The sequence below is a fragment of the Amphibalanus amphitrite genome, unplaced genomic scaffold (genome assembly GCF_019059575.1).
Source record: "Amphibalanus amphitrite isolate SeventyFive unplaced genomic scaffold, NRLGWU_Aamphi_draft 001142F_arrow, whole genome shotgun sequence".
NCBI lineage: Eukaryota > Metazoa > Arthropoda > Thecostraca > Balanomorpha > Balanidae > Amphibalanus > Amphibalanus amphitrite.
The window spans coordinates 65,184-89,000 of NW_024882636.1; the positions used below are offsets into that span (position 1 = coordinate 65,184).

At 48.5% G+C, this 23,817-nt stretch overlaps 3 protein-coding genes across 3 annotated transcripts in view; 1 reads left to right on the plus strand and 2 right to left on the minus strand.

Annotated features, from left to right (window-relative positions):
• The first annotated feature begins 5,063 nt into the window (after positions 1 to 5,063).
• On the plus strand, positions 5,064 to 6,492 carry LOC122370529 (piggyBac transposable element-derived protein 3-like). The gene is made up of 2 exons (XM_043346193.1): positions 5,064 to 6,151; positions 6,450 to 6,492. Exons 1-2 carry the CDS (start codon positions 5,064 to 5,066, stop codon positions 6,490 to 6,492), a joined length of 1,131 nt encoding a protein of 376 aa, XP_043202128.1.
• Positions 6,493 to 9,372: 2,880 nt separating this feature from the next.
• Positions 9,373 to 14,759, minus strand: LOC122370538 (polycystic kidney disease protein 1-like 2). Its single transcript, XM_043346205.1, has one exon. It carries the CDS (start codon positions 14,694 to 14,696, stop codon positions 9,801 to 9,803), a length of 4,896 nt encoding a protein of 1,631 aa, XP_043202140.1. The 5' UTR covers positions 14,697 to 14,759; the 3' UTR covers positions 9,373 to 9,800.
• Positions 14,760 to 14,983: 224 nt separating this feature from the next.
• LOC122370530 overlaps positions 14,984 to 23,817 on the minus strand; it is a 29,160-nt gene continuing 20,326 nt past the window's right edge. The window contains exons 4-11 of the mRNA XM_043346194.1: positions 23,178 to 23,270; positions 22,529 to 22,749; positions 22,251 to 22,337; positions 21,732 to 21,863; positions 20,179 to 20,313; positions 19,211 to 19,372; positions 18,201 to 18,976; positions 14,984 to 16,937 (exon numbers count right to left, since the gene is read on the minus strand). Of these exons, the coding sequence (XP_043202129.1) occupies positions 14,984 to 16,937; positions 18,201 to 18,976; positions 19,211 to 19,372; positions 20,179 to 20,313; positions 21,732 to 21,863; positions 22,251 to 22,337; positions 22,529 to 22,749; positions 23,178 to 23,270 (3,560 nt within the window). The remainder of the gene's footprint in view (positions 16,938 to 18,200; positions 18,977 to 19,210; positions 19,373 to 20,178; positions 20,314 to 21,731; positions 21,864 to 22,250; positions 22,338 to 22,528; positions 22,750 to 23,177; positions 23,271 to 23,817) is intronic.

Below are 23,817 nucleotides of genomic sequence, written 5' to 3' on the forward strand. Positions count from 1 at the left end.
CAGCAGTGCTACTACTGCTACTGCTACCAAAAAAAAAAACGCGATTTATTGAAACCTTGAACCAAGTAAACAAACCGTCAACAGCAGACCGCCAGACGCCAGTGGGGTCAGGGGTCACCACACTGGTGAGCGGTTGGACAGTGGTGGGTTTGCATGGGTATATAAGAAGTGTTTGCATAATATTTTATTGCTAGATAGCATTGGTGTAGGAGCTGAAAAAATATTGGTGGGTCTAAATATCCATTAGTACCTAGCATTTCCACTGTGGCTACATTAGTTATGTCCAGAGGCGGATACAGCCATTTCCAAAGGGGGTGCCAAAAGGGTGCCAAAGTCCGAGAGTCTCTACAAGAGCTGCATATGTGTATGCAGGACTAAGGAGCGAAAGGGGGTGCCAAACTCAGTTTTGGCACCCCGATTACTGATTTTGGCACCCCTGGCACCCGCCTGGATCCGCCAGTGGTTATCCGCTATTGGTTGTGCGAGATAGGTTTCTGAGAGGAATAACGTAAAGAAGATTACCAATCGCGGCTTTTTCATGAGCCATACCGTTATCTAACGGGGACAAACACAGAAAGGCTCAGTCAGAGCTTTTGGTTGGCGAGGTGTTGGAGAAGCTCAGTATGTTGTGGGAACGCTGTTCAGTGTGATTCCGTTGGCTGTTGCGCTGTGGTCCTATGTAGTCTGTAGAAGCATCGTTTATCTCCTCTCGAAAGTAACACTTATTGTAGAGCACTTCACGGATAGGCTTTTTAGGATCCGGCCCGGCCCATATCCGGCAAGTCATATCCAGATCCGCCCATTATCCGCCTTTCTTTGAATATCAGAATCCGGCCCACCCATGACCCGTATTGCAGCCAAACTTCCAAAAAATATCCGTAATAATCCGTTTCACCAATAACTGGTTTCACCCAAAACTGGACTAACAAATTCAATCTAAGGGACCAGACAGCCATACATCTCACAGACCATCATGGTTCCAAAAACCATGCTTATAAACCTAAAACCACATGAAAATCACCACATTGGTAAACTAGGTATCATCCTGCCGCTTAGCACATTAGGTTAATTTTTAACTTCAATGTTGAATGTTAAAATTTTGATCCGTTTTGATCCGGGTTCAACCTTCAATTCCCAAATCCGGCCCGCCCATATCCGTTCTTTTTTAACAAATTTAGAATCCAATCCTATCCGGTCCGCGGATTTATCCGTGGATAACGGATTTATCCGGCCCATGAAGTGCTCTAACTTATTGTATAATTTTGCTAGCTCGCGAAGTTTAGTCCCAAAGTTAAGGAATGTTCATTGTAATTGCATCAATAAATGCAGGACCGAAAACAAATGCGCTGTTCTTCGTCTATTTCTTGTTGGGATTCTTAATCGACTGATCTCATTTTCTATTACCGGAAACAAATGTTAATACGTTTAACTACGTGGCAACCCTGACTGCGTATAGTATCGCAATTCGCAGGTACGCTGATGTGGCCTTTGGTCGTGGGCATTTACACATGAACCTGCTGCTGCGACCCTTATCGGTCTCCGGATACAGAAGCCCTTGAGAACCGGCGCGGGCGGACCTTTCGGACGAGGTCTTGCCGAGGTGATGCGGGAGGTAGAGGACGGACCGTCCATAGCGCCGGTGAGCTATTCTCTAACTATCTCCCGGAGTCAGGGTGGCTGCAAATTTTTTTTTGCGCTGCCCTGGCTTGGCCGGACTGACAAAAATGTAAAAAATCAAAAAAAAAATAATTCCCGAAATCCGAGGAGAAAAATAGGGGTAGCTCGTTTTTTTTTTTGTTCCTAAGACTGGACGTTTGAAATTCTCGCCGACTTGCCTGGCGGCGCAATGTTTGCCCCCCCTAAACTAAAATCCTAGATCCGCCACTGATCTTGGCAATTTCTCGTGACTACTTCACGACCATGATACATGCATTTCTTAAATTGACGTTTTGAACCAAACACGTGCACATATGATACAATTAATGTCACCATCGTGTTCTACGCCCAAAATTACCCATAAAACATGTGTCACAGGCTGCGAATATCAGTTTGATTTTCGGGGATATGTGCCTACCTGGTTGACCTGACCTTGACCCTGACATATGTTTGACTGACCCCTACATGGATATGACACTCTTGTAGGCCTTATATGAAGGATTGTGCACTAGGGTGTCTCGAAAGTGGGGACAAAAAAATTAATTCACTTCCTATAGCAAAAACCACTTGCATCTAGCCTTATTATGACATGAAATGATGATTAAAAAAATTTTCATTTAATGTTAAGAACCAGCGCACCTCGTCTATTGTAACCCTTTCCTGACAATTTCAGGCGTTGCAGTCTCCATAGGCTTTCTTCGGTGTTATTCTCACGTAAACCGTGTAAATGCGTTCTCGCTTCAGCTTGCGATCTTTCAACGAATCAATACATTTGTTGCATAAACATTTACTAAAACACTTTCCTAGCGCAACATATCCAAAAATTGCTACCTGAGTGATAATCATCCTGCTGACAGTAGGTTATGCTAACCCATTAATGCCGATCAACTTATACACTGTAAACTCATTTCAACAAACGTTTGTTACTTTTACAAGGAAAATTATTTAGCGCAAATCCCCGCACCCTTTGCCATGTCATCGAACGACCCTATTGTTTGTCATGGTAGCTGTTCTTACAACCCACTCACATGTAGTTCGTTAGTCTAGCTACCAAAGTTTGTTTTGTCATTGTTGTGTGAACGACTGTGTTCCTAGTTATAATCATGCCGCTACTAGGTAAAGACCTGCGCATGTTTGCATTTAACAGGGCTGAGCCGTGTACTTGTGAAGTCAAATCAATGCAAATCTTAGTTAGCATAGTAATATCTACGTGCAGCAAACCTGTACTTGTAAGCAATCTACTAGTCTCAGGCTTGTAACGTTTTACAAAGACCTCCCTTGTATTCGTCAGTTTTCTCCACAAATCGCAGGTCGCCGCTCTGCAGTCTCATTATTACAGCAAAACAACATTACTGAAAGTAGGTCATGTATTTAAAATGGTACATACACATTACACACACAATGGTGATGACACTGATGACCCAAGGGGCAAGGGCAATAACGCATGCGAAAAGGCCTCGCAATAACTGGTTTTGGGACTCGCAACATCGAGGAATGCCTTGATTTGGAAATATGTTATTTCTAAGTCTGCGGAACACAAATTTTACGGGGCAAACCCATTCGAATCTAAGGGGCATTCAAATTCATTAGCCCCTTGGAATTCAGGTGCTTTTTTCATTTTTAGACTTCTTGAGTTTCTGCAGTTTGCTGTCTTCAGTGTAGCGACCCTCGTTTGCAAGCTGGAGCTTTCGCTCCTGATGAAAGCCTGAAAGAAAGCATCGCCATATTAAAGCATATGCAGAACAATATGGCCTGCAGCAGAACACATTGTGCTTACTTTCATACATCACGCACTTATTCAGCAAATTTCTCTGATTCAATCTGCATTACTATCAGTTGAAAGACATACATTTCATTAAAAAATGACAAAAACGACCGAACACTGTTATCACTTACCATTTTCACGGAAGTGCGCAGGAGGCCACATCACTGCACGGCGGTTGGTGCGCAACTGAAACTTTCAAAATCAAACGGCCGGAAACGATTTTGGCGCCACCTATATAACAAGTAACAGCTTTGTGTATGTTACTACTAACACGTCTAACTAGCGTAACTAAGTCCGTGTTGCAAAGGTGTAGCTGATACCTTCGACAAGGACATAGATTACATAAGTATGTATCAGTATTGTTGCAATGGTGTAGCTGGTTCTTTCGACAAGGATATAAATTACAAATCATAAGCAAATCTATGTTCCATATTACGAATAAGACCCTGGTAGTTTCCACAATAGCCTCCATAATCCTCGTCAATTTTATGAATGGTCGACTAGGTGCTGGGGCTGATACTTATATTTGCCCTGTTGATTCAACCAACTATGACAAGATATTCGTCGTTCGACATAACCTTTATTAGTATTTTTGACAAACGCTCGTCGTTGTACGACAACCCCTTGTCAAAATGAGTTTACAGTGTATAGACGCGGACTTCGGTGGTAGTAAAGAAACGTTTCTAAACGTTTGCTCCGATTCAAAACGTTTTCGTGCGTCAAGCGGGAGTGAGACCAGGCTGCCTGCAGCCAGTCTCGCCTGAATCGTGGCAGGGTGAAGAGGTGCGGCAGAGGTGATCGTGCCATCATGGCGTCGGGAAAAGGGTAAGTGTAAAAATATATTACAGTGGATTTTGAAACGATTGATACTTCATTGATGTGTTGCCTGCTTATTTTCTTACCTGCTATCCAAAGATGAAACATTTCCTGAATTTTGTGTTGCAGTTATAGACGTTTTATTGAAAGAGTCTATATATAGTACTTTCGGCACTAACGGTATACAAAAAACGGTGAAGTTTCAGTTAGCAGCCAATAACGTTTTTACGTTTTTTTTTCTCAGACTGAGTATTCAAGAAACGCTTGACAAGCTCGAGGAAGAGGAGAAAGACGTCAGTGCTGTCTTCATTTGTCCTCCCGATGTCACAGAGAGGACTCCGATGGGGATTCCGCTGATGACGATGACGGTGGATATCTCGACAACCTAAATCGAAACCAACTACGAGCTACAGCGGAGGTAGTCTTGGCGAACGGCGACACCCTGTCTCAGGAACGTACAGGTACAGAACTGGAAGTCGGTCCTGGGAACAGCGGGTGGTCAACAGGTGAAAACAGGTCAGGTGCAGATACAACGCAGGCTGATCAAGATCAAGGTGTGCCACGTAAAAAACGAGCCAAGTCTCAGAAGGAATCGCTGGAGTATAAGTGGGTCAAAAGGGACATCAAGGTCGGGCAGCATTTGCGATCAGAAGAAAATCCCCCGAGCAGTGTTGACCTGTCTCAACGTTCTCCTACCGAGATATTTGAGTATTTTTTCAATGACGACCTGCTAGATCACATCGCTTACGAAAGCTGCCGATATGCTGGAAGCAAAGGGGAACGTTTCGCTGTCAGCAGGGACGAACTAAAAACTGCCATCGGAATTATGCTTCTGTCAGGCTATCACACTGTACCCGCGCGGCGCATGTACTGGAAGCGAGAACGTGACATCGGCGTGGAACTGGTCGCGTCTGCTATGAGTCGAGATCGGTTTGACGAAATCCTCAGGTTTCTACACTTCGCAGACAATCAGCGACTGGACAAATCGGACAAGCTTGCTAAGCTACGTCCCATCATGGACCATCTTGAGGGAAGGTTTATGGCTGCATTCCCTGTGGAGCAAGAGCTGTCATTCGATGAAAGCATGATCGCCTACTTCGGAAGACACGGGTGCAAGCAGTTCATCCGGGGAAAGCCCATCAGGTTCGGCTTCAAGGCGTGGTGTTTGAACAGCGCAAAGGGCTATCTGATCGCCTTCGATGTGTATCAGGGAGCTACGTACCGTGGTAGAGCCGAGTACGAAGAACGTTTCGGCAAGGGAGGCGCCGCCCTGGCAGATGCGCTTGACAGGCTGCCACTCCACATCCGCAAGATACCACTGAAGCTGTATTTCGACAACTACTTCACTAGCCTTCCTCTCATCAAGCATCTCACCCTGTGCGGATATGGGGCTACTGGAACGATCAGAGACAACCGACTGCCGAAGTCATGTCCAGCAGCTGCAGTGAAGTCGATGAAGGCGCTGGTCAGAGGATCAGTCTCGGTCTGTGGAGACACTAGCAATGGCATTTCAGTCGTGCGATGGAAGGACAACTCTGTTGTAACGGTGGCCTCAAACATGGCGGGCTCTGGACCTCTTCAGACAGTCAAGAGGTGGTCCTCGAAGGAGAAGAAGATGGTGCAGGTGCCTCAGCCGCATTGTGTGTCTGAGTACAACAAGAAGATGGGCGGAACGGACATCATGGACCAAAGCATCAATGCGTATCGCACAAACATCAGGATCAAGAAGTGGTGGTGGGCCATATTTTCATGGATGCTGGATGCAGCAGTGCAGAACACGTGGCTCGTACACCGTACCAAGGATGAACACGCCAGCCTCCTAGACGTCCGCCGGCAGATCTCCACGACACTGCTGACACGGTGTCAGCGAGATGTCAGCGGTGCCGGCACAGAAGGCGCAACAGGGCCGCCAAGGTCAGTACCTACGGGAGCATCACGGTCCACCGTCCCTGACATCCGGTATGACGGCATGCACCACTACGTCGTCCCGGCAGAGTCTCAAAGGCGTTGCAAACGCGAGGCCTGCAAGTCACGGCCTTCAACAGCCTGCTGCAAGTGCAACGTCGCGTTGTGCGTGAAGTGCTTCCGCCCATACCACTCAAAGTAAAGCACAGCGAAAGGTCAACTGACTGAACTGTGTCAACTGTGTCAACTTTCAACTGCAGTGTCAACCGTGTGAGACCCCTATGGTGAATCCTGATCTGTTTCGCAGAGGCATCATATCTCAGTACATCAAATCGGTCATGTCTGTGTGAACAATAAACGTTGGATATAGCCCGTCCATTTTTGTGTACTGTAAATGCCGAGAGTACTAAATATAGACGCTCCATATTTCCGGAACTGAGACAAATAAAAACACAATCAGGCGAAATGTCTGTTAAGTAGGTGTAGTTGACGCCGTTTTAATAGAAGAAAACGTAATTTTTCAAGTAATTCTACTTCCGGCACTAATGGGTTAAAAGCTAATATCCATGTCGCTGACGAGGTAAAATGCAGTAAGAATGCCAACACACATGATATACGGCGTTTTCTACGTTTCTGTCTTGCTCTTGAGCGCACTCCATTCCAATTTTTTTTTGTCCGGATAAGTGGGAGGTCGAGCCTTGACTTCGCACGGCTGACAATGATATCGGCCGTCATGGCCGACACGCTTCTGCGACACTCTTCTGCGCTAGCAGCATTCCTCTGCTTCAGGAATCATCGGAGAACATCGCTTCTCCACGGAAGCTGCGTGCGAGGAAGACTAGCGATCCAGATTTGCATTTTTTTTGGGGGGGGGGGGGGCAACTCATGTACCTAGGAGCCAAACCTAGCGTAACCCCAAATCCTATTTTCTCATCGGATTTAGGCCAGTTATTTTTCGTCACAGCCCTGACACGATGAACATTTTTTTTTTTTAATTAGAAAGAAAAAATATAGAAATGGTAACCCACCCGACCCATGCCTTTATATCACTTTGTATAAACACTTCACATTGCTTTTGTCGACCAGTTAACCCGCTCCGGGTCGATGCTTGTCGCAACCTTTGCGGGCCGGGAGGTGGTAAAACACCCCCTGTTTAACTCGGCTCCTGGGCCACGCACTGATTGAACTATGTTTCATTATCGTTGGGGGGGGGGGGCAAACAGGCCACTTTAGGCCTTTGAGGGGGCATAGCCCTAAATGCCCCCTCCCTGCAGATCCGCCAGTGTAAGAGACCATTGGAGATGGAGGAAGCTCTGCTGGGTGGACATTCAGGACCGGGACCACGGTCTGGTTACGGGTACTTGGACCGGGCTTTGCCATGGCCTGAGAATGAATGAGTAACTTCACCACCAATGCATACATCGACAGTCGACACCATCACGAGAGTTCAATCAACACTGGCGCGGCCGCAGCCCCTCGAGGTGAAACTCACCAAGCCTCCAGGCGGCTGCGGGCGTCGTTTTCGTCCTCGCCAAGTGGCAAGTAGGCTCTGGACACGAGACGGCTCACAATTGTGGCTTGGGTACTATGATTATGGTTAGAGCAGACGAAAGTTATCACTGTGCTGCTGCCGCGGTCGGGCTCGAGGGGCTCGAGTGTCGACTAGGCGTCTGTGGCGCTAGCGTGTCTGGTCCGAGTTCCGACTGAGATTATGGGCTGGTGCCGGACGTGGTTTGCCCAGAGTTTAGCTGCGCTGAAGCGAAGGTCGCATTACAGGCGTGACTTTAAAAAGTGTATCGACAACGTCTACACTAAATAAAGTCAATTAACTACTGACCTGAAACTACGCTTAAACTCTTCACCCACGAACTCTGCCTGAGACTTTCGTGAAAACCACCGTATTATTACTGCCACTAACACCAAGCAAAACCAATGGAGACTGCAACGCCCGAAAAGTAGGTGCAAGCTTTTGGAAATCGCGACTGCGCTTGTTGAAGACAATGGCTCATAATTTTTTAATTGTGATTTCCGAAACCAGCAGACTCGATTGCAAATGTTTTGGGCTATAGGCATGTCAACTTTATTTTTCGAGACACCCTATTGTGCACGTTTTGACAGAGTTGATGACGAGAGGCGCCAATTACGAGGTTCTAAAGTACATACTAGTGAAAGCCCGATTTCAGGTGTTTGACCTGACCTTGACCCGACCTGTGACCTCAAAATTCAACTTCAAAGTACTCATCTAAAGCGTCTCATCGCGTGCTTTCGTTTGCCGCCTCGTGCGTTTCGCTGCGCCTATTGGTTCTCGAGTTATCGGCTGGGGGCGTTTAACGCCCCCCCCCCCCCCAGCAAACGGCGGGTGGCGAAATACCCCAGCAACTGCCGGGATAATGACGCAAGGCATGTGAATGATATACCTTTTCGGGTTTCTTCTGCCTGATTACCCTATCCTGTCAACTGTTGGCTGTGTTTATCTACAGCTATACAAGCGTGACCGCAGGCAAGACTCACTGGGAGAATATCTGCAGGAGAAAAGTTTATTGGTGATGCGAAATATAATCAAAAGAAAACGTCACCTTTTGACAAGCAATCCAGGTAGTCACAGGCAAAATGGTAAGCACAGTTTATCTGTGAAGGCATGCAGCTAACGCACAGTATGTACCTGTAGCTGCACTTATATGGAGAAATGTTCAGCAATTAAAAGAAGGACGACGAAATCGATGAACGTGACTGTTACATTACTAAAAGGAAAAATAGATAAAATTGTCACGATACCCGTGGCTATAAAGCGACTGGAAAGGACATTTATTTTGACACTAAATAAACTATATTAAGTATACTCGTATGCCTAACCATGGCCAGCACACCACTGAACGTGTCTGATATCTGATAACATATAACTACATCAGACTAAAGGGCGCCGGGCGGTTTGACAGCTGCACACAGAAAAATATTAACACCGTTAGCGGTGTAATTGCACAGTACATATCTGAGCACTTGAGGAAAGTTAATTTAGTCTCTTCCCCGCTTAAATTACTCGCGCTTCTAAATGAACACCAGGAAGAAGGTAATAGAACACTGCTAGGAGGGTTGGGTGTTTTGCTACATGTAGTAAAACACCCAACCCTCCTAACAGTGTTCTATTACCTTCTTCCTGGTGTTCATTTAGAAGCGCGAGTAATTTAAGCGGGGAAGGGACTAAATTAACTTTCCTCAAGTGCTCAGATATGTACTGTGCAATTACACCGCTAACGGTGTCAATATTTTTCTGTGTGTGGTACATAGCTGCAGTCTGCAGTCTGCACTACAATCGGGTACTTGGTTGCCTGACGTCAGAGTTGCATTCTCACTGATACGACTACCTGATTCAATTACAACAGACTGTACTGGTGAACTCAACAGATACGTTCTCTTGCTGTCAGCGAAAATAGAAGAAAAGGCACACTTCAAATAAACTTGCACACGTGATGGCAGAACTTATCCTGCCATCTATAGATTCCAGCTCTGGTCCATTAGGAGAGCAAGTGTCATCAGGGGGTCATACCAGGCCGTCTGTCGTTCAGTTCGCTGCAACAAACGACTTCGCTACCATGACTTTTTCGACGCGAAGTAATGATCCGCTACTGTTATTGGGATACATTACGTTCGTGTGCCTAACTTATTTGTTCTTCTTGGATGCCAGTGTCTTCTTCAGGAACTCCTTGTTGTTCAGATCTAGCTGACCGTCAAAGTACATGTCGTTGACCTGGCTGAGGAACTGGTCCATCTTGCTGGGCAGCTGGTCAATCTGTTTCTGCTGTTTGTCCTTGCGTTGCTGCTCCTCCTGGAACTGTTTCACGTGCTCTCTCAGCGGCTGGACACGATGCTGGCCGAGCCCGATGAAGCGGAACATACGCATCTGGACAAACTCGAGGATCTCAAAGTCGTTGGGCTGATTGAGCACGTCGTCCTTGACCTGCTGGAACGCGCGGATGATGATCGTCAGCAGGACGTTCACGAAGAAGATGGACATGGTGATGGCGAACATGAGGAACAGCACAACGGCCAGCAGACTGGCGGCACGCATGCTTTCAAAGTCGAACTTGTTCAGCATCATTGCAAACTCCGACTCGGTGGCGGACATTATGTTCTTGAAGTCGTCCATGTGCGTGAGCAGCAGCAGATGGAACACCATTGCAAAGGTTCCCAGTGCGATGAAGAAGATCAAGAAGAATCCAGTCAGATCGCCCCAGCATTGTTTTAGAGTCGCAGACAACATTCCTATGCGTCTGTTGAAGCGCAGGAGCTTGCTGAACTTAATTGTGGCAATAAACACTAGCATGCCCAGCAGGTAGCCGAAAACGTCATCCAGGGTCTGAGCGTACTGCATCTTCACGTATCCGTTGCCGTATGTGTCCTTGAAAATCTTCAAAACTGCGTCAGTTTCGATGTATCGTAAGATGTAAACGATAAAAGCGGCCCAGGAAAGCAGTATGATGGCAATCTCGGAATAGACCCAGTAGCTTTTGAAGTAATCCTTCTTCTGCTTGATCATGTCCCGTATCTCTCGAACCATGAAGTAGATAATGAAAAACATGTACGTGATCTCACAGATGAACACGAACGTCTGGAACCCAGCATGATGCCGTATCAGCCGCACGCCGTCGAAGCGCCAGCCTGGTAGGAATCCACCGCCGGGCACAGCCTCCGCAAAGATGGTGGCGATGCCGAACAGGTTCACCTGACTGTTGTAGACTGAAAACTCGACCATAACGGCTCGAGTCATGTGATCAATCCAAGCCTCTTCGCGCAGCTGTTGCATCTTCTTCGCGATGGTCCCCATTCGTCCTGTTAGTGGATAGACGTAACCACCGCCTCCGTATACATCCAAAGAGCCGATGTAAGGAAGGCCATCAAGGTCCGTAGCCGTCATGTAGCGATACTCATTACGGTTGCAGTCTTTTCTGGAACCAGTGAGTGTCCAATTGGTGCAGAAGTGTCTATTCTCTTCGTCAAACAGACCGCTTAGGCCAGCGCAATTCTCAAACGAATCAGCAAATTTCCCGTGTATACGGCAGGTGTTTGGCTTCGAGCGGATCTGCCGTATCATACCATAACCCATGATGCGATTGACTCGATCGTCCAGGAAACCCTTCAGGCCGTATGGTGGTGAGACAAAGTCATACCAGTTTTGAGCACGAAGTTCCTGCATTACCACGTTTTGCGCCCACGTCCAGAAGGTCCCAGCGTCATGAACTCTCGTGAAATCAAGGTCGGGTTTCCCATTAGTCAGGTCTCCCTCTTTTATGAAGGCTGCTTCAAGATTCGCCCTCAGATAGAAAGAGTTAGGATCTCGATTGTCGAAACTCAAAATGATCAAGATGTACAAGAAGAATCCGTAGCTTACGATTTCCCTAATGATGCGCCACATCTGAACTTCATCGAGCCTATTCCTTCTCATTTTACCGAGTGTTTCTTGGTCATATATATCTGGGGCGCCATTGTACTTGGACCTCCTTTTCTTCGGCTTGCTGTGAATCCATTCCTCGTCTGCAGCCAAAGTCGGTTGACGCTCATCCTCGTCGGCATCGTCGCTTTCCAGGTCGACTGACTTGAAGATCGATGAAACAACCATTGCAATCAGGAACACCTTGATTGGCTGGATGAGGAGGATCGAAGAGAAAAATGATGTCAGCAGAGAGGTGAGCCACTTGGTTGTCTTCTCGTTCCCAAACTGCACGCCGTATGCCCAGACGATGAAGGCAGACCCGAACAAGCAAATAATGCATAATATCCAAGCTATGATACGGCACCACCACGGGAGAAGCAGGGGCTTCTTCTTCTTCTTTTTCTTCTTGTCATTGCCCTCATCACTCTTCTCGCCGTGACTGGCCACCGAAGCGGGACGTTCTGACTTGGCAACCTGGTTCCCGAACTTCTGTTTTTCCAGGGCCTCATCAATACGGGATTTTCTGAGCTTCCTTGCCCGTGATTTCTTGAACAGGAACACAATCAAGAACGAAGGTGGGAATATGATGAGGTTGGACATGACGCCGACTGAGATCTGTTCGATTGACAGCGACATCGGGCCGAAGTTGAGAGCGCCAGAGCTTGGTGTAGAGGGTACAACTCCGTACCACATGGCGTTCACCATCATCGACAGGAACAGGAGCGCGAAGCAGCTTGAGACTCGCTGGACACGCGTGAAGCGAGATCGTGGTGGTCGCAGGAACACGGAGAACCATAGGTGACCGTCAGACAGGTTCTGTTGCGATGTGTGCGAGAAGACATGCGAGAACTGTCCCAGCTGCTCCTTTCCGGCGACAGGGATAAGTGCATCGATTTTTCCGTCGTTTTCTTCAACCGCAAGCCATCGGTCGGCAACAAAGTCGTAGTGTTTCCCAGTTTGTACGTCGCGGATATGGATGTACTGCAGATACCAGGAACTGTACCGACCTACTCCTGAATTATCGTGCCACACACGAAGATGCAGCAGATCCCCCAGAGGCCGCGGGCAGGCCATCACGAAAGCATCCTGTCCTCCCTTGCGGAAGAACTTTCTCTTTGGTTTTCCAAAGGTGCGGGGACATGTCTCGTCTTTGTCGCCTACTAGCACCATAGACACCACGGAGTCGGTGGCTGCATCACTCTTGTGGCCGGTGTATACCATGACTTCATAGAGGTATTTGTCACTTTCAACATTGTCTGGCATTGGCCTGGCACCAACCTTCTCGACGTCCTTCTTGTCCTGATACCGGGACCAGATCACCAATATCAAATAGAGACCCAGAGATACAATCATGGTCATATAGATCGTCAGGTTGTCAGTGAACGAGGCGTTTGCAAAGACGTAGGCAAAGTCGATCGTGTTAGGCTCAACAACAAGTCCCGAAGCGAAAGTGGACAAGTGAGTGGTCGCACATGATATCGTCTCTGCGTCTGCACCCACACATGTCAAACCATACGACGTCCATCTGTTCAGATCGTTATCAAAGTAGAAGCAACCGGATGTGAATGTCCGTATCAGATATGGTGTGCTAAAGTTCTTGACCAGCAGGTCTTTGGAGCGGACATCATCGATCGTTTCGTTGGTATCAAGCTTTTGTTTGATGGCTTCCAGATCTAGTTCCTCCTTCAGTTCGCCGACAGCAACAAAAACTCTCCCAGTGCGGTTGTTGACATGTTCTACACCCACGAACCAATCGTACTTGGTAACAGCATCAACTTCAGAAGGAGCTTCGGTGATCTTGGGGAAATCTTCTACCATTTTGAACAGGTCGTGGTTCTTCAAGGTCGGCTGCTTGCCAATGCTGACCATAACAAACAGACGGTGAGGTTCGGTAGTGGGCAGGTACATTTCTACATTGAAAGTGCTGTCAGGTCTCGGTATGTTGAATTGGGAGTAGATTAGGGGCACGATCTTTCCTTTCAGAGCCACAGACGGATCGATACCTGACGGTCCGGGATTGCAGTTCGTGCAGTTTGGCTCACTTGACATGTTCATGGCTGGCTTCTTGATGGTGATTACTAGTGGTTCTGAGAGATTTGCGACCGCCACATTTTCTGAGCCGTCTCCTAATGTAACCTCCATTGAGACCACCTTCGTGTCCTTGCCAAGTGCATCCGCTCCCGCTGCACCGGACTTTGTGTTCTTTGGGTACTCGGCCATGCTGGTACCGACTGGGTCGTCGCAGTTGCCTGTCGGACAGAAATTTTCCCCAGTTTGTACGTTGCTTCCACTGTCGCCAATACCCAGCACAGCAGCTGTCATATTTTTCATAATCTGGTTCTTCATGACAACGCCACTGGCTGATCTGATTTCCTGCGTTTCACCCAGAACCATCTTTTGAAGTGCAAGGAACTTCATTTTCTCCCCCATTCCGTCAAACTTCTTGGCATTTTCCTCAGATGCTCCCATGGAATGATCGCGGACATTGCACGCCTGCTGCTTCAAGATATCCGTATTGTCCACGGGCTTAGAGTAATCGGTGATGCGAGGGTCATATTCCATTTTCGGTGACTTCTTTAAGTCAGCAGGGGGCACTGCTTTGCACTCGGTGTCCTCGGCGATGAGGGCGGAGGCTCCGATGTTCGCTCCGATGACATTGTTGACGGTCGTGAACGAAACGGTCATATCCTCCGGAGTAGACAGATCGGCGTCCTCCGCGCCGTTCAGCATGTCGCCAACCACTCGGATTGAGGCCGAGGATGTGTCCGAGTCCAGGTTCAGAGAGCTCTCCGGCGAGCCGTAGGTAGAGCTGATTATCGAGTCCATCGAGCTGGCAACCATCTCCAGCGCTGCCGGGGTGGTCATCGCTATGTTGCTAATGCCGTTGACAGCTTTGGCGTTCTGTGCCGACACGGCCGCGGCAGTGTCCGTGGGATCCACGCCTTCCTCGACGTAGCCAGGAGCGTTCCACGGAGCGCGCTTGCGGATGGATTCCGCTACCTGCATTATGTTCGCCACTTTTAGTGTCTGCTTCAGCTTCACGGCGTTGGTGAAGGGACCGTCCATGAACTCGTCATACTCTTGTTTTGAAGGCATCTGACTGTTGATGGTGGTTACCTTTTTCATGCTTGTGCTGCCAAGTGTGTCGCTAACTTTGTAGTATACCGTGACGTTACCGTAAGGAAAACGAAGCGTTATCGATGGATTTGGTACCTTGGCAACTGTCTTCCATACTGGGTTGTCAATGGTGTCGGGGTTGGTGGTTTTTGTCATAAACGAATATTCCCCTATATCGTGGCCTTCCGGGTCTGTTGGCAGCTGACATTCTATGATCATCTCACAAATAAGCGCTTTGTGGCACGTCAGATTAGTTTTGCACATGGCGTCTCTCACATTCGGAGGCTTGTTACGAATCACATAGAACGTCGCTGCACCAGTTTCTGTGATGGGTGAGAATTGTTAGACTTCAGACTGACATGGAACTTTTGGATGGTAGAGTAGTTGCTGTAAATTGTCTTTGAAAGTGAGAGATATTTTGTGTTTGGCTCTGACATGATGTACTTGTCGACGTCATCTATTGGGATAGGATCTACCGAGTTGTTGCTCACCATTGACACAGTCCATTCGTAGGTTAACGGCGGATAGCAATCGAAAGAGCAATTTCCGATGAGACCAAGCCGGTTTTCCGGGTTGATGAACACACCACCTTCTGTGGGCGAGCACAACTTCGGGGACACACATTTGATGGTCATCATCGGCGGCTTGCCAGATACCATCTCCAGGTCGATGAACGATTCGGCTCTGCGACCGTTCTTCTTGATGACGACCACCAGGTGGAAAGTGATGTCCTCGCCGGCCGGATGGAAGATATTGGTGTCGATGTCCCACTTGCAGCTGTTGAAGTCCAGCCGACCAGGGCCGCTTCCGAAACAGCCACTTCTGCCGGACGGCACCGGGTCGCCGACATTCCGGACCGGCAGCAGGGGCTTGTCCAGCATCACGGTACCGTTCATGGGGAACTCCTCAGTCAGCTGGCGGCAGTACCACTCGCACTCGAAACTCTTGTCTTCGGGCAGGTCCGGGTCGATGGAGTTGCTGCCGGGGTCGAGGCTGGCTTGCTGGCCCCAGCCGCGCACCAGACGTGACACGGAACCGGGCACCATGATCGCCACGAGCGGTGAACGGATCACGACCACGTATGAGGTGGTCATCACTTCGTAGGGGATGTTGGGAGGCTCATCGCCCTCGTACAGCTGCTTGCTGTAGTCCAATTTGTACAGACCAAAGTCCAGGAAGTTTTTCTTGATGAGGAGTGAGGACTTATTCCAAGACGGCAGGATGTTCTGGATGACAATTGGCTCAATAGTTTCTCCGGTGAGTGGGTCTATTTTTGACACCATCCAACGCTCAATGCTGGTAAATGGAACTTCGCAATTTGGTATGTATGTCTCGGTATCAACCACAATCGGGTTAGATCTGAAATAACCGTTGGCCGTTTCTTTGACAAGAGAAGCACCGTTAACGGTAATTATGGGCTTCTTGCAGCTAAATGGTACAACCAAGAATGTAAGAGATGCCTTTCCAAACGACACAGGATTGAAAAGTATGGCAGTGAGGTTGTACTTGCCATCTGCCCAATATGTGTGCTCCACAATCATAGGCATGGTCAGATCATTGGGCTGGAATTTAGCCTCAGAGAAGTTGGCCATACAGATGCCCTCGTCTCCGTACGCGGCCAGCGGCGCACCGTCGCCGTAGTCGATAACCAGACACAGGGAATGTGTCGAGGCGCAGTTGAATGTGATGTTGATCGGCTTATCCTCTCCACGAGAGGTGACATCTTCGCCTTCAACAATCATGATACCTTCTATTTCCGTCACTGGGTCCTTGATCCAAATGCTCGCTTCAACTGAATCGGATTCTTCGTAAGTGTTGAAAGCCTTGAAAGTAATGTTGAGCTCCTGATTTTCGGAGAAGTAATAGTAGAATTCACCTACGGTTGGGTGAAGCTTGTTCTCAACTTTAAACGTTTGCAAGAGTTCCTCGACGCCACTGGATGTGTTGTACAGTTCATACCTCGTGACACTGCCCTGCGTCATGAGCATGATGAACGTGATATTCTTGTCATTATGAAACTCGTTCTCGTCGTCTCCGAGACCATCCGATAGAGCGTCATTCAGTTCAAACTTCATTTCAACGGCAAAGTCGATGATTTTCTCTTCGACGTCAACAGGGATTTCAAGTGTCACGTTAGAAATTTCGTTTTTCATGTCGATTGTTACGTTGTATAATCCAGCTTGTGCATAGTGATGCGTGAAGGTGAAGGAGTAGAAGCCAGCTTCAGGCAACGTCTCGCCATCGACTATTCTGTAAAAGAAAAATGTCCTGTTAGACAATTTTCCATTGCATAGAAATGGGAAATTATCATCAGAAAAGGTACAGGCTGTGGCTATAGTACGCTAGCGAAGCGTGTATCCCAAACTTAGAAGAAACTCGAAAAACGATGATGTTCTTCAACTTGATCACGATTCTAGAGGGCATAAGCAACTACAAAACTAGATAATCAAACAACAAAGTCTGCCTCGTAACTCACAACTTAACTCTCGCGGGCCCGGGGGGGGGGCGTCCCCCCCCCCTGGCGAATATTTGCGATAGCTCCCGAACGCCTAGGGATAAAGACAAATTAGGAGCACGGTTGTGTAGCGTTTGACCTAGAGAAAAATAGAAAAATAGTTTTGATGACCTGAGATCAGAGGTCAGGTCAACGACCCCGAAATGTGGTTTTAGTTTTTCGCAAATAACTTCGACAAAAATGGTCCTAGAGCTACGACAGTGGTACCATCGCATTTGCCTTGTCAAGCCGCGTCGAATTATATATATTTTGTTTGGAAAAGGTCAAATTTTATGTTGACATCATGTGACCTCGAATGACCTTTGGTTGACCTTGACACATGAAAGGTCGTTTATGATGAATTTGTACCCGCTGATCACGAATCTGACATCTATTTTCCTCTAAACCTTCATTTAGAGCTTCCGGATGGCAAAATTGTCTTATTTATTATTAATAGCTTGAATCAGTGAAATAACCTCTAGCAAGGATACTCTTCTGTGACCTTGACCTTTGAGCAGCCTTGTATCGTAAGATGAACCTCAAATAGGGAACTGATAAGCCTCAAAATATTTCAAAACATTTTTGGAAGTTAGCACGCAAGATGTACGAAAAAATGCAAAGTTTGAGGTCAAATTTGGGCGTGACCTTGACCATGACCTTTAATTTGGAGCACATTTTCGGAATCCTCAGATTCTCTTCTTTTGTTTGACACCCAATTTAGCCGGTTTGATGCATCCTGCCGTCCTCTAGAAGGCTTACTTTGAGATCGCTACACATGTGCCGGTTTTTGCCTTTGACCTTGACCTCTGACCTTGAAAATTGACCTGAGATCAAAAATTTTAGGTGCCTTAGAATTGTCTCGTAAGGACCTTTCGTTTGGTATCACTTTTGTTTCCGTTCCTTCCTCATTTACGGAGTTAGACAGGGGGGCGAAAAACGCCCCCCCGGGCTGCGATGGTTGGGATTACCCCCCGGGCCCGGCCGGGTTAAGGATTGTGTCATATATGTCATCGACGTACCCATATTCGCTGAGAGGGTGGAAATCCTCCATGTGGTAGCCGTCGCCGAAATGAGCGTAGATGGAAGCGTCCGTCGGCAGGCGCTCCGTCTCGGGCAGCTTGACGAGGAAGTTGACGTTAGCCTCGATGGCGTTGGTGGGCTCGGTGAGGATCTGCGTGTTGGTGATCTCCACGGCCCAGGCCTCCACCACGGGGTTCTGCAAAATCACCTCCTGCGTGGCCCACGTGGCGCCCAGCGTCTCCGAGTGGGTATTTGTCGCCGAACCGTTGATGATGAAGGTACCAGGCATCGGATAGGTGACAGTCTGATTGTAGAATGTGGCTGGGTCGACCCGCGCCTGCAGGTCCTGCGTGCCGTGGGGAAGGTCCTCAGTGCCGTAGTCCCAGTTCATGAGTGCTGGGGCTCCCTCGAGCATCTGCAGTCGCACAGTGACCGGCAGTGCCGTGTCCAGGTAGATGGGGCCGTCCTTAGTGTCGGGCACCATCTCATGATTGGCCTGCATCAGCGAGATGGACATGTTGCGGATGATGTACTCGCAGCTGGTGGCGTTGGTGACGGAGGCGCCGTCCGGCAGCGCGGCGGTGAAGGTGACCAGCTGGACTGGTGTGACACAGGTGTGCGCCCAGCTGAACTGCTGCAGAGGAGCGGCCACCACCTCCAGGAGGTGGCGCACAGACTGGCCAGTGGAGGTGGTCAACGCGACACCGGTGCTGTCCAGGTCACCGCCGCTCGGCACGGCCATCGCGGCCACCAGCCCGCCGTCTGTACAGGTCACCTGACGGGTACAGGGGTACGGGGTTATCACGTTACCTGATCAGACGCAGAAACGCGTAGTGAGCATCAGGGCCTTTGACGGGACACGAGCTTACGCAGTTATTATATGTCACGTCACCGGACAGACACGAGACATGCAAGGTTATCACCAGGTAACCTGACGAGTCACGGACCTCAGGCCACCAATAATGGACGTCCTAATGTTTTTACCGGTAGCTCAACTGTGTCAGCTTACCTGAATCATATCTCCGGGCTGAGCGAGCACCTCCGTGGTGATCTCCTGGTAGGTGTGCGCTCCGGCGCTCACTGGGATCGAGAACACAGCCCCGCTGGCCGCGAACCCGGCGGGAGCCGACACCGTGCCGCACGTGCCGGCGTCCACAGCACCAGCAGAGCACTGTCGGGAAATGACACGGCAGGTGAGGCCAAGGTTGAATGAGGAGGAATACGCCGGAGGACATTTATGTCGTAAATAACATGTATGGTTTTGCACATTGCACACTCTGTGGTGAAGTGAAATCCAGCGGCACCGGCCACGGCATGCTGTAAGGCAAATGGGTTGTTCGAGGCACGTATGAGTGCAGTTCAGTCCGTCAAGTTCTGCAATTAACATTCGTCGCGGTACTCTGGCAGTCTTTTAATGGCGACGCCTACGAGGCTTCCAGGAAGGCGCCGGCACCAAGGCGCCGGGTTGCTACGGCCTGGTGCCGTCGTATGCGAATACTTCGCGGCTTTATGACGTGGGGCGTTTCGATCAATATTTCACCAGCGACATATGAGGCGGCGTTTTGATATATAATTCAAATGTGCAGACTAGTGGACACAGCTTCAAGCATGCCTATAACGCTTTAAAATATGGTGTACGAGCATGAATAGGAGGAACAGTGAACACCTTTGCAATAAAGTGATTTGTCTTGCATCGAACATCAATGCACTTCATGATTGCAAGTACACAGTGCATCCGCATTTTGATACCATGGTTGATCAAAGGCGTAACACTGGAATCAAAGCTTTACGGTAAGCAACTATACCTACTAGCAAAACGCAAAACGACCCTACACCGATAACTCCGAAGTCCGAAGTAATTTTATGGTATACCTACGGTATCACTAATCGATCCAGATTGGATTTTCATGCTCTAAAAGCTTCAGCTCTCTTTAGCCGTCTATTTAGCGTCCGTGGCATAATGTCGTTGGATCTCACCAGTCTGGTCAGCGGGCAGAAGGTGCTGGCGGTGCACTGATATTCGGCAGTGGTGTCGGGCACCAAACCGCACGAGCTGGTGCACCCGGCGCCCGGACAGAATACGTCTGGGTCCGTGCACGTGGGGGTCACCACCTGGAACAGAGGCACGGAAACAGGCGGTTAGCAACAGTGGGGAGACCAGCCAGGAGCAGTCAGCAAAGCCAGGACCAACAGTCAATAGTCAGCAACTAGGGTTACCCGCGTGCTCCGCAACGCGAAGGGGGGATTTTTTGACCCGTGGGTATTGGGTTGGTCTGTGTCGATTTGGTTGGTAGATATCCATTTCGTTCGATTGCTTTTTGACGGCCAAGCATTTTGTAAGAAAACAAAAAGATACATCGCATCGAGGTGCCCGTGTCGTATTATCATGCGTTCTACTTTAGAATGATCCGAAAACTGGCGTGAAGTCTTTTGAGGGCCATCGATGAATTTCGCTAAAAATGACAATGTAATGGTTTGGAACATTTACATTTTTAAGGATACTGTTGCTAATCATGCAAAAATGAAGAGTGAATATTGGACAGAATTGAATGCTCTATCCAATGGTACCATATTCAATTGCCAAAGGTATCAGGTTATGCAGCAAACTCCGTGTGATTAATAAAGTGGCACAAAATTGACAAACACCATTTTCTCCTGTGATTTGCACCACCTTGATTTGGATCAATCAGCTTTTCACAATTTTTATATGATAGGCGGTACATTTCTCTTGCCAACAGGCGTTGTTCCAACTCGCTCTGTTTAACGGTCACCTAAAAATAAAATCAATTCCAAAATCCGCCCAAAACCGCAATTTTTCAACAAAAGTGCCCTCCCCGGTGCACGTGGCGCGTGCTATCCTCTGTATCGCACACCATTCAATTGCCCATTCAATTATCTACACGATGCTGTTTTCCCCGTGCCGGTCGGACCCCTGGTCACCAAGATATTGCGCCGGAACCGGACCCGTGTCGGCCAAAATTAGCCGTTTTCGCCCGATTTCGCACGCCGATTTATACATGTAAAGTCTATGACGCGAATTTGCACTTTTTGAGCACGCGCCACGCGCTCCCTATCAATCCGATCGAGCTCAGACTCCTCAAAGGCACGTCGCGCATCCTTGATCTATGAGTTGTGCAAATTTCACCGGGCTAGGTGCAACGGTCTGGCCTGTAGTCCACGCAAAGCACCACCAAGTCGGGACCTCGGTAACGGACAGACGCACCCTCCTCAAATAGTAATATAGATAGCATAGCCAGGAGCAAGACCATCAGCGAACAGTGGACAATGGGGCCGGTCTTATAGCAATCATTTGATGGCGTAGTCATGAGAAGAAATGAGTGCACCTAAACGAAGAGCGATTTTTTTTTTGTAGACAGCAAATGGGCAATGAAAAACATGAACCGTCGACATGCATCAAAAGATATGAAAACATTGAACACAAAGACATGTCATGACATCAATGACCATGTCATGCTGCACCATACGCCAGAGTCCAGTACACCACCCTGCGGCTACCCCTCCAGACGCACCTCTCCAGTGCAGGTGCCGGCGACGCTGCCGAACGTCCTGACGGACAGTAGGCGGGACGGCGTGTCGAACGGCGCAGCCACCAGGAACGTCGCCGAGCCGGTCGGCCTCTCTGCGTCGCTGGCCATCGCGCTCTAGGGGAAGGGGGAGGTCAAGTTACTTGCGCGGTGGTGCAGCGCTTCTTGCTAGCCGCGGAAGGTAAAATATAGTCAATAGAGTTCTACTTCAAGGCAATCCATACCATGCGGTCCGGGAAGCCTTTTCAGGTGCACACAAAATAAAAAGTGATGCAGCGGCCCATTACTTGAATCGTTAACATCATAACGCGGTAAAAAGTAGCAACAAATGTGACCATAGTCCATAAAGAGGTGAAGCTGATGAATATTCTTGGAACAGCAGGGCCACAACGGGTCATTGTCACCCTCGTTTGTAAAGCATCAAGTAGATTACCTCTTTCACATGGCTACATGGTTACTTTTCACATGGTGAATGGTCCGAGTCGAGAAGGCAGTTTGTCTCACCTGGGGTGGGGCCGAGCCACGCAGGACGATAGGCACGGTGGGAAGCTGGGCGGTCAACTCTGCTCCATCGCTGAACGTGGCAGTCACCTGAAACGGACCGAACCGAAAATGTGTTCAGTGCACTAGATAAATACAACTTCTCGCACTTTTCCATAGGTTAGCAAAACGCACACTGTTCACAGGAAATAACTAACACAGACAAGTGATGCATAACAATAGAAAAGATAGCATTTCAGTATGGTGAAGAGTAACTGCCAGATCAGCCCTCCCCCACTGACCGACGTATCCGACCCTGTGACGGCGGCTCCGCAGAAGTAGGGAATGTTGGGCTCCTGAACCGGCGGGCAGTTGGCCTCCAGCAGGCTGGCTGCCTGGGTGACGTTCACCGAGACCTGCTGACTGAGCACAGCTTTGCCAGCTCGCTTCTGCGCCGATACAGAGATGGTGAACGTGCCCGGATAGTAGAACAACACTTCTTGGCTCATTGTCGCGCCGCTGGCTGCGAGAAACGCAGAAGGTATGTGACATTCACGTGACCGAAACGACGAGGCAACGGTTCGATGTCAGTCGTGAGACGATAACGCATAATTAGAAGTAGGACGGTAATAATTAAGATGTTGATGTTCTATGTATCAGCTATGTGTGTCCTTGTGCTTTCAACAAAGTTCGCCAATGGCTCAAAAAGTGCAGTACATAGGTTTAGATTTGATGTGCTTACATAGGTTTGCCAAGTAAAATTAAACACCATAGAATAGAGTTAATCAATTCAATTTTACATGATGCGTACGGGAAATGTGTGCAAAATAAAACGTAAAAATTTTTTACCATTGCGCTAAGCATTGTATACTGCTTTGAATTGCGATATTTCTTTGCTCATGTAGGTCATGCTACCTCTGGGCCCTCCCCCTCCCAGACAAAGTGACTTACTGCCAGTCGTGTCATCCACGCCACTGATGTTGAACGCCGGTGACCGATCGCCGGCCTGAATGGTGAACTCCACATCATTGACGTCAGCGGTAGCTGCGGAAGAGGTCACATCAGGTCACGTCATGCTGGTAATAATAGTACGACGAAGGTTACATCGGGTCAGGTCTATGGCCTATGGGTCAGGTTATGCTATACCGTTAGCTACGTCATATGGTCACATCGGGTAAGATCATGTTTCCGGTAACCTCAGCAGAGGTCACATCCGATCATGCAATGTAAACATTGGCAATGTTATAAGAGTCACATAGGGTCAGGTCATGTTACCGGTAGCTACGACGGAGGTCACATCAGGTTAGGTCACGGTGCTTACTGCGTCGTATTACCTGACTATACACAAGAGGGTCGATAAACAACAAATAGGTAGGTACGGTGTTCAGGCAATCATGATGTTTACCGTGTGAGCAGATTTGTCCACGATATCGATAAAGGAATATGAGGAGTGACACGCAGAAATAGAATGCCTAGCCTAATGAATCAAGGAAAAGAGTCAGCCGGTAACACCGCTGCCAGTGTCAAGGGTCATCATAAATGGCAATAAGACTGAACAACAACGATAATTTCCCCAGATATTCCTGTTGGC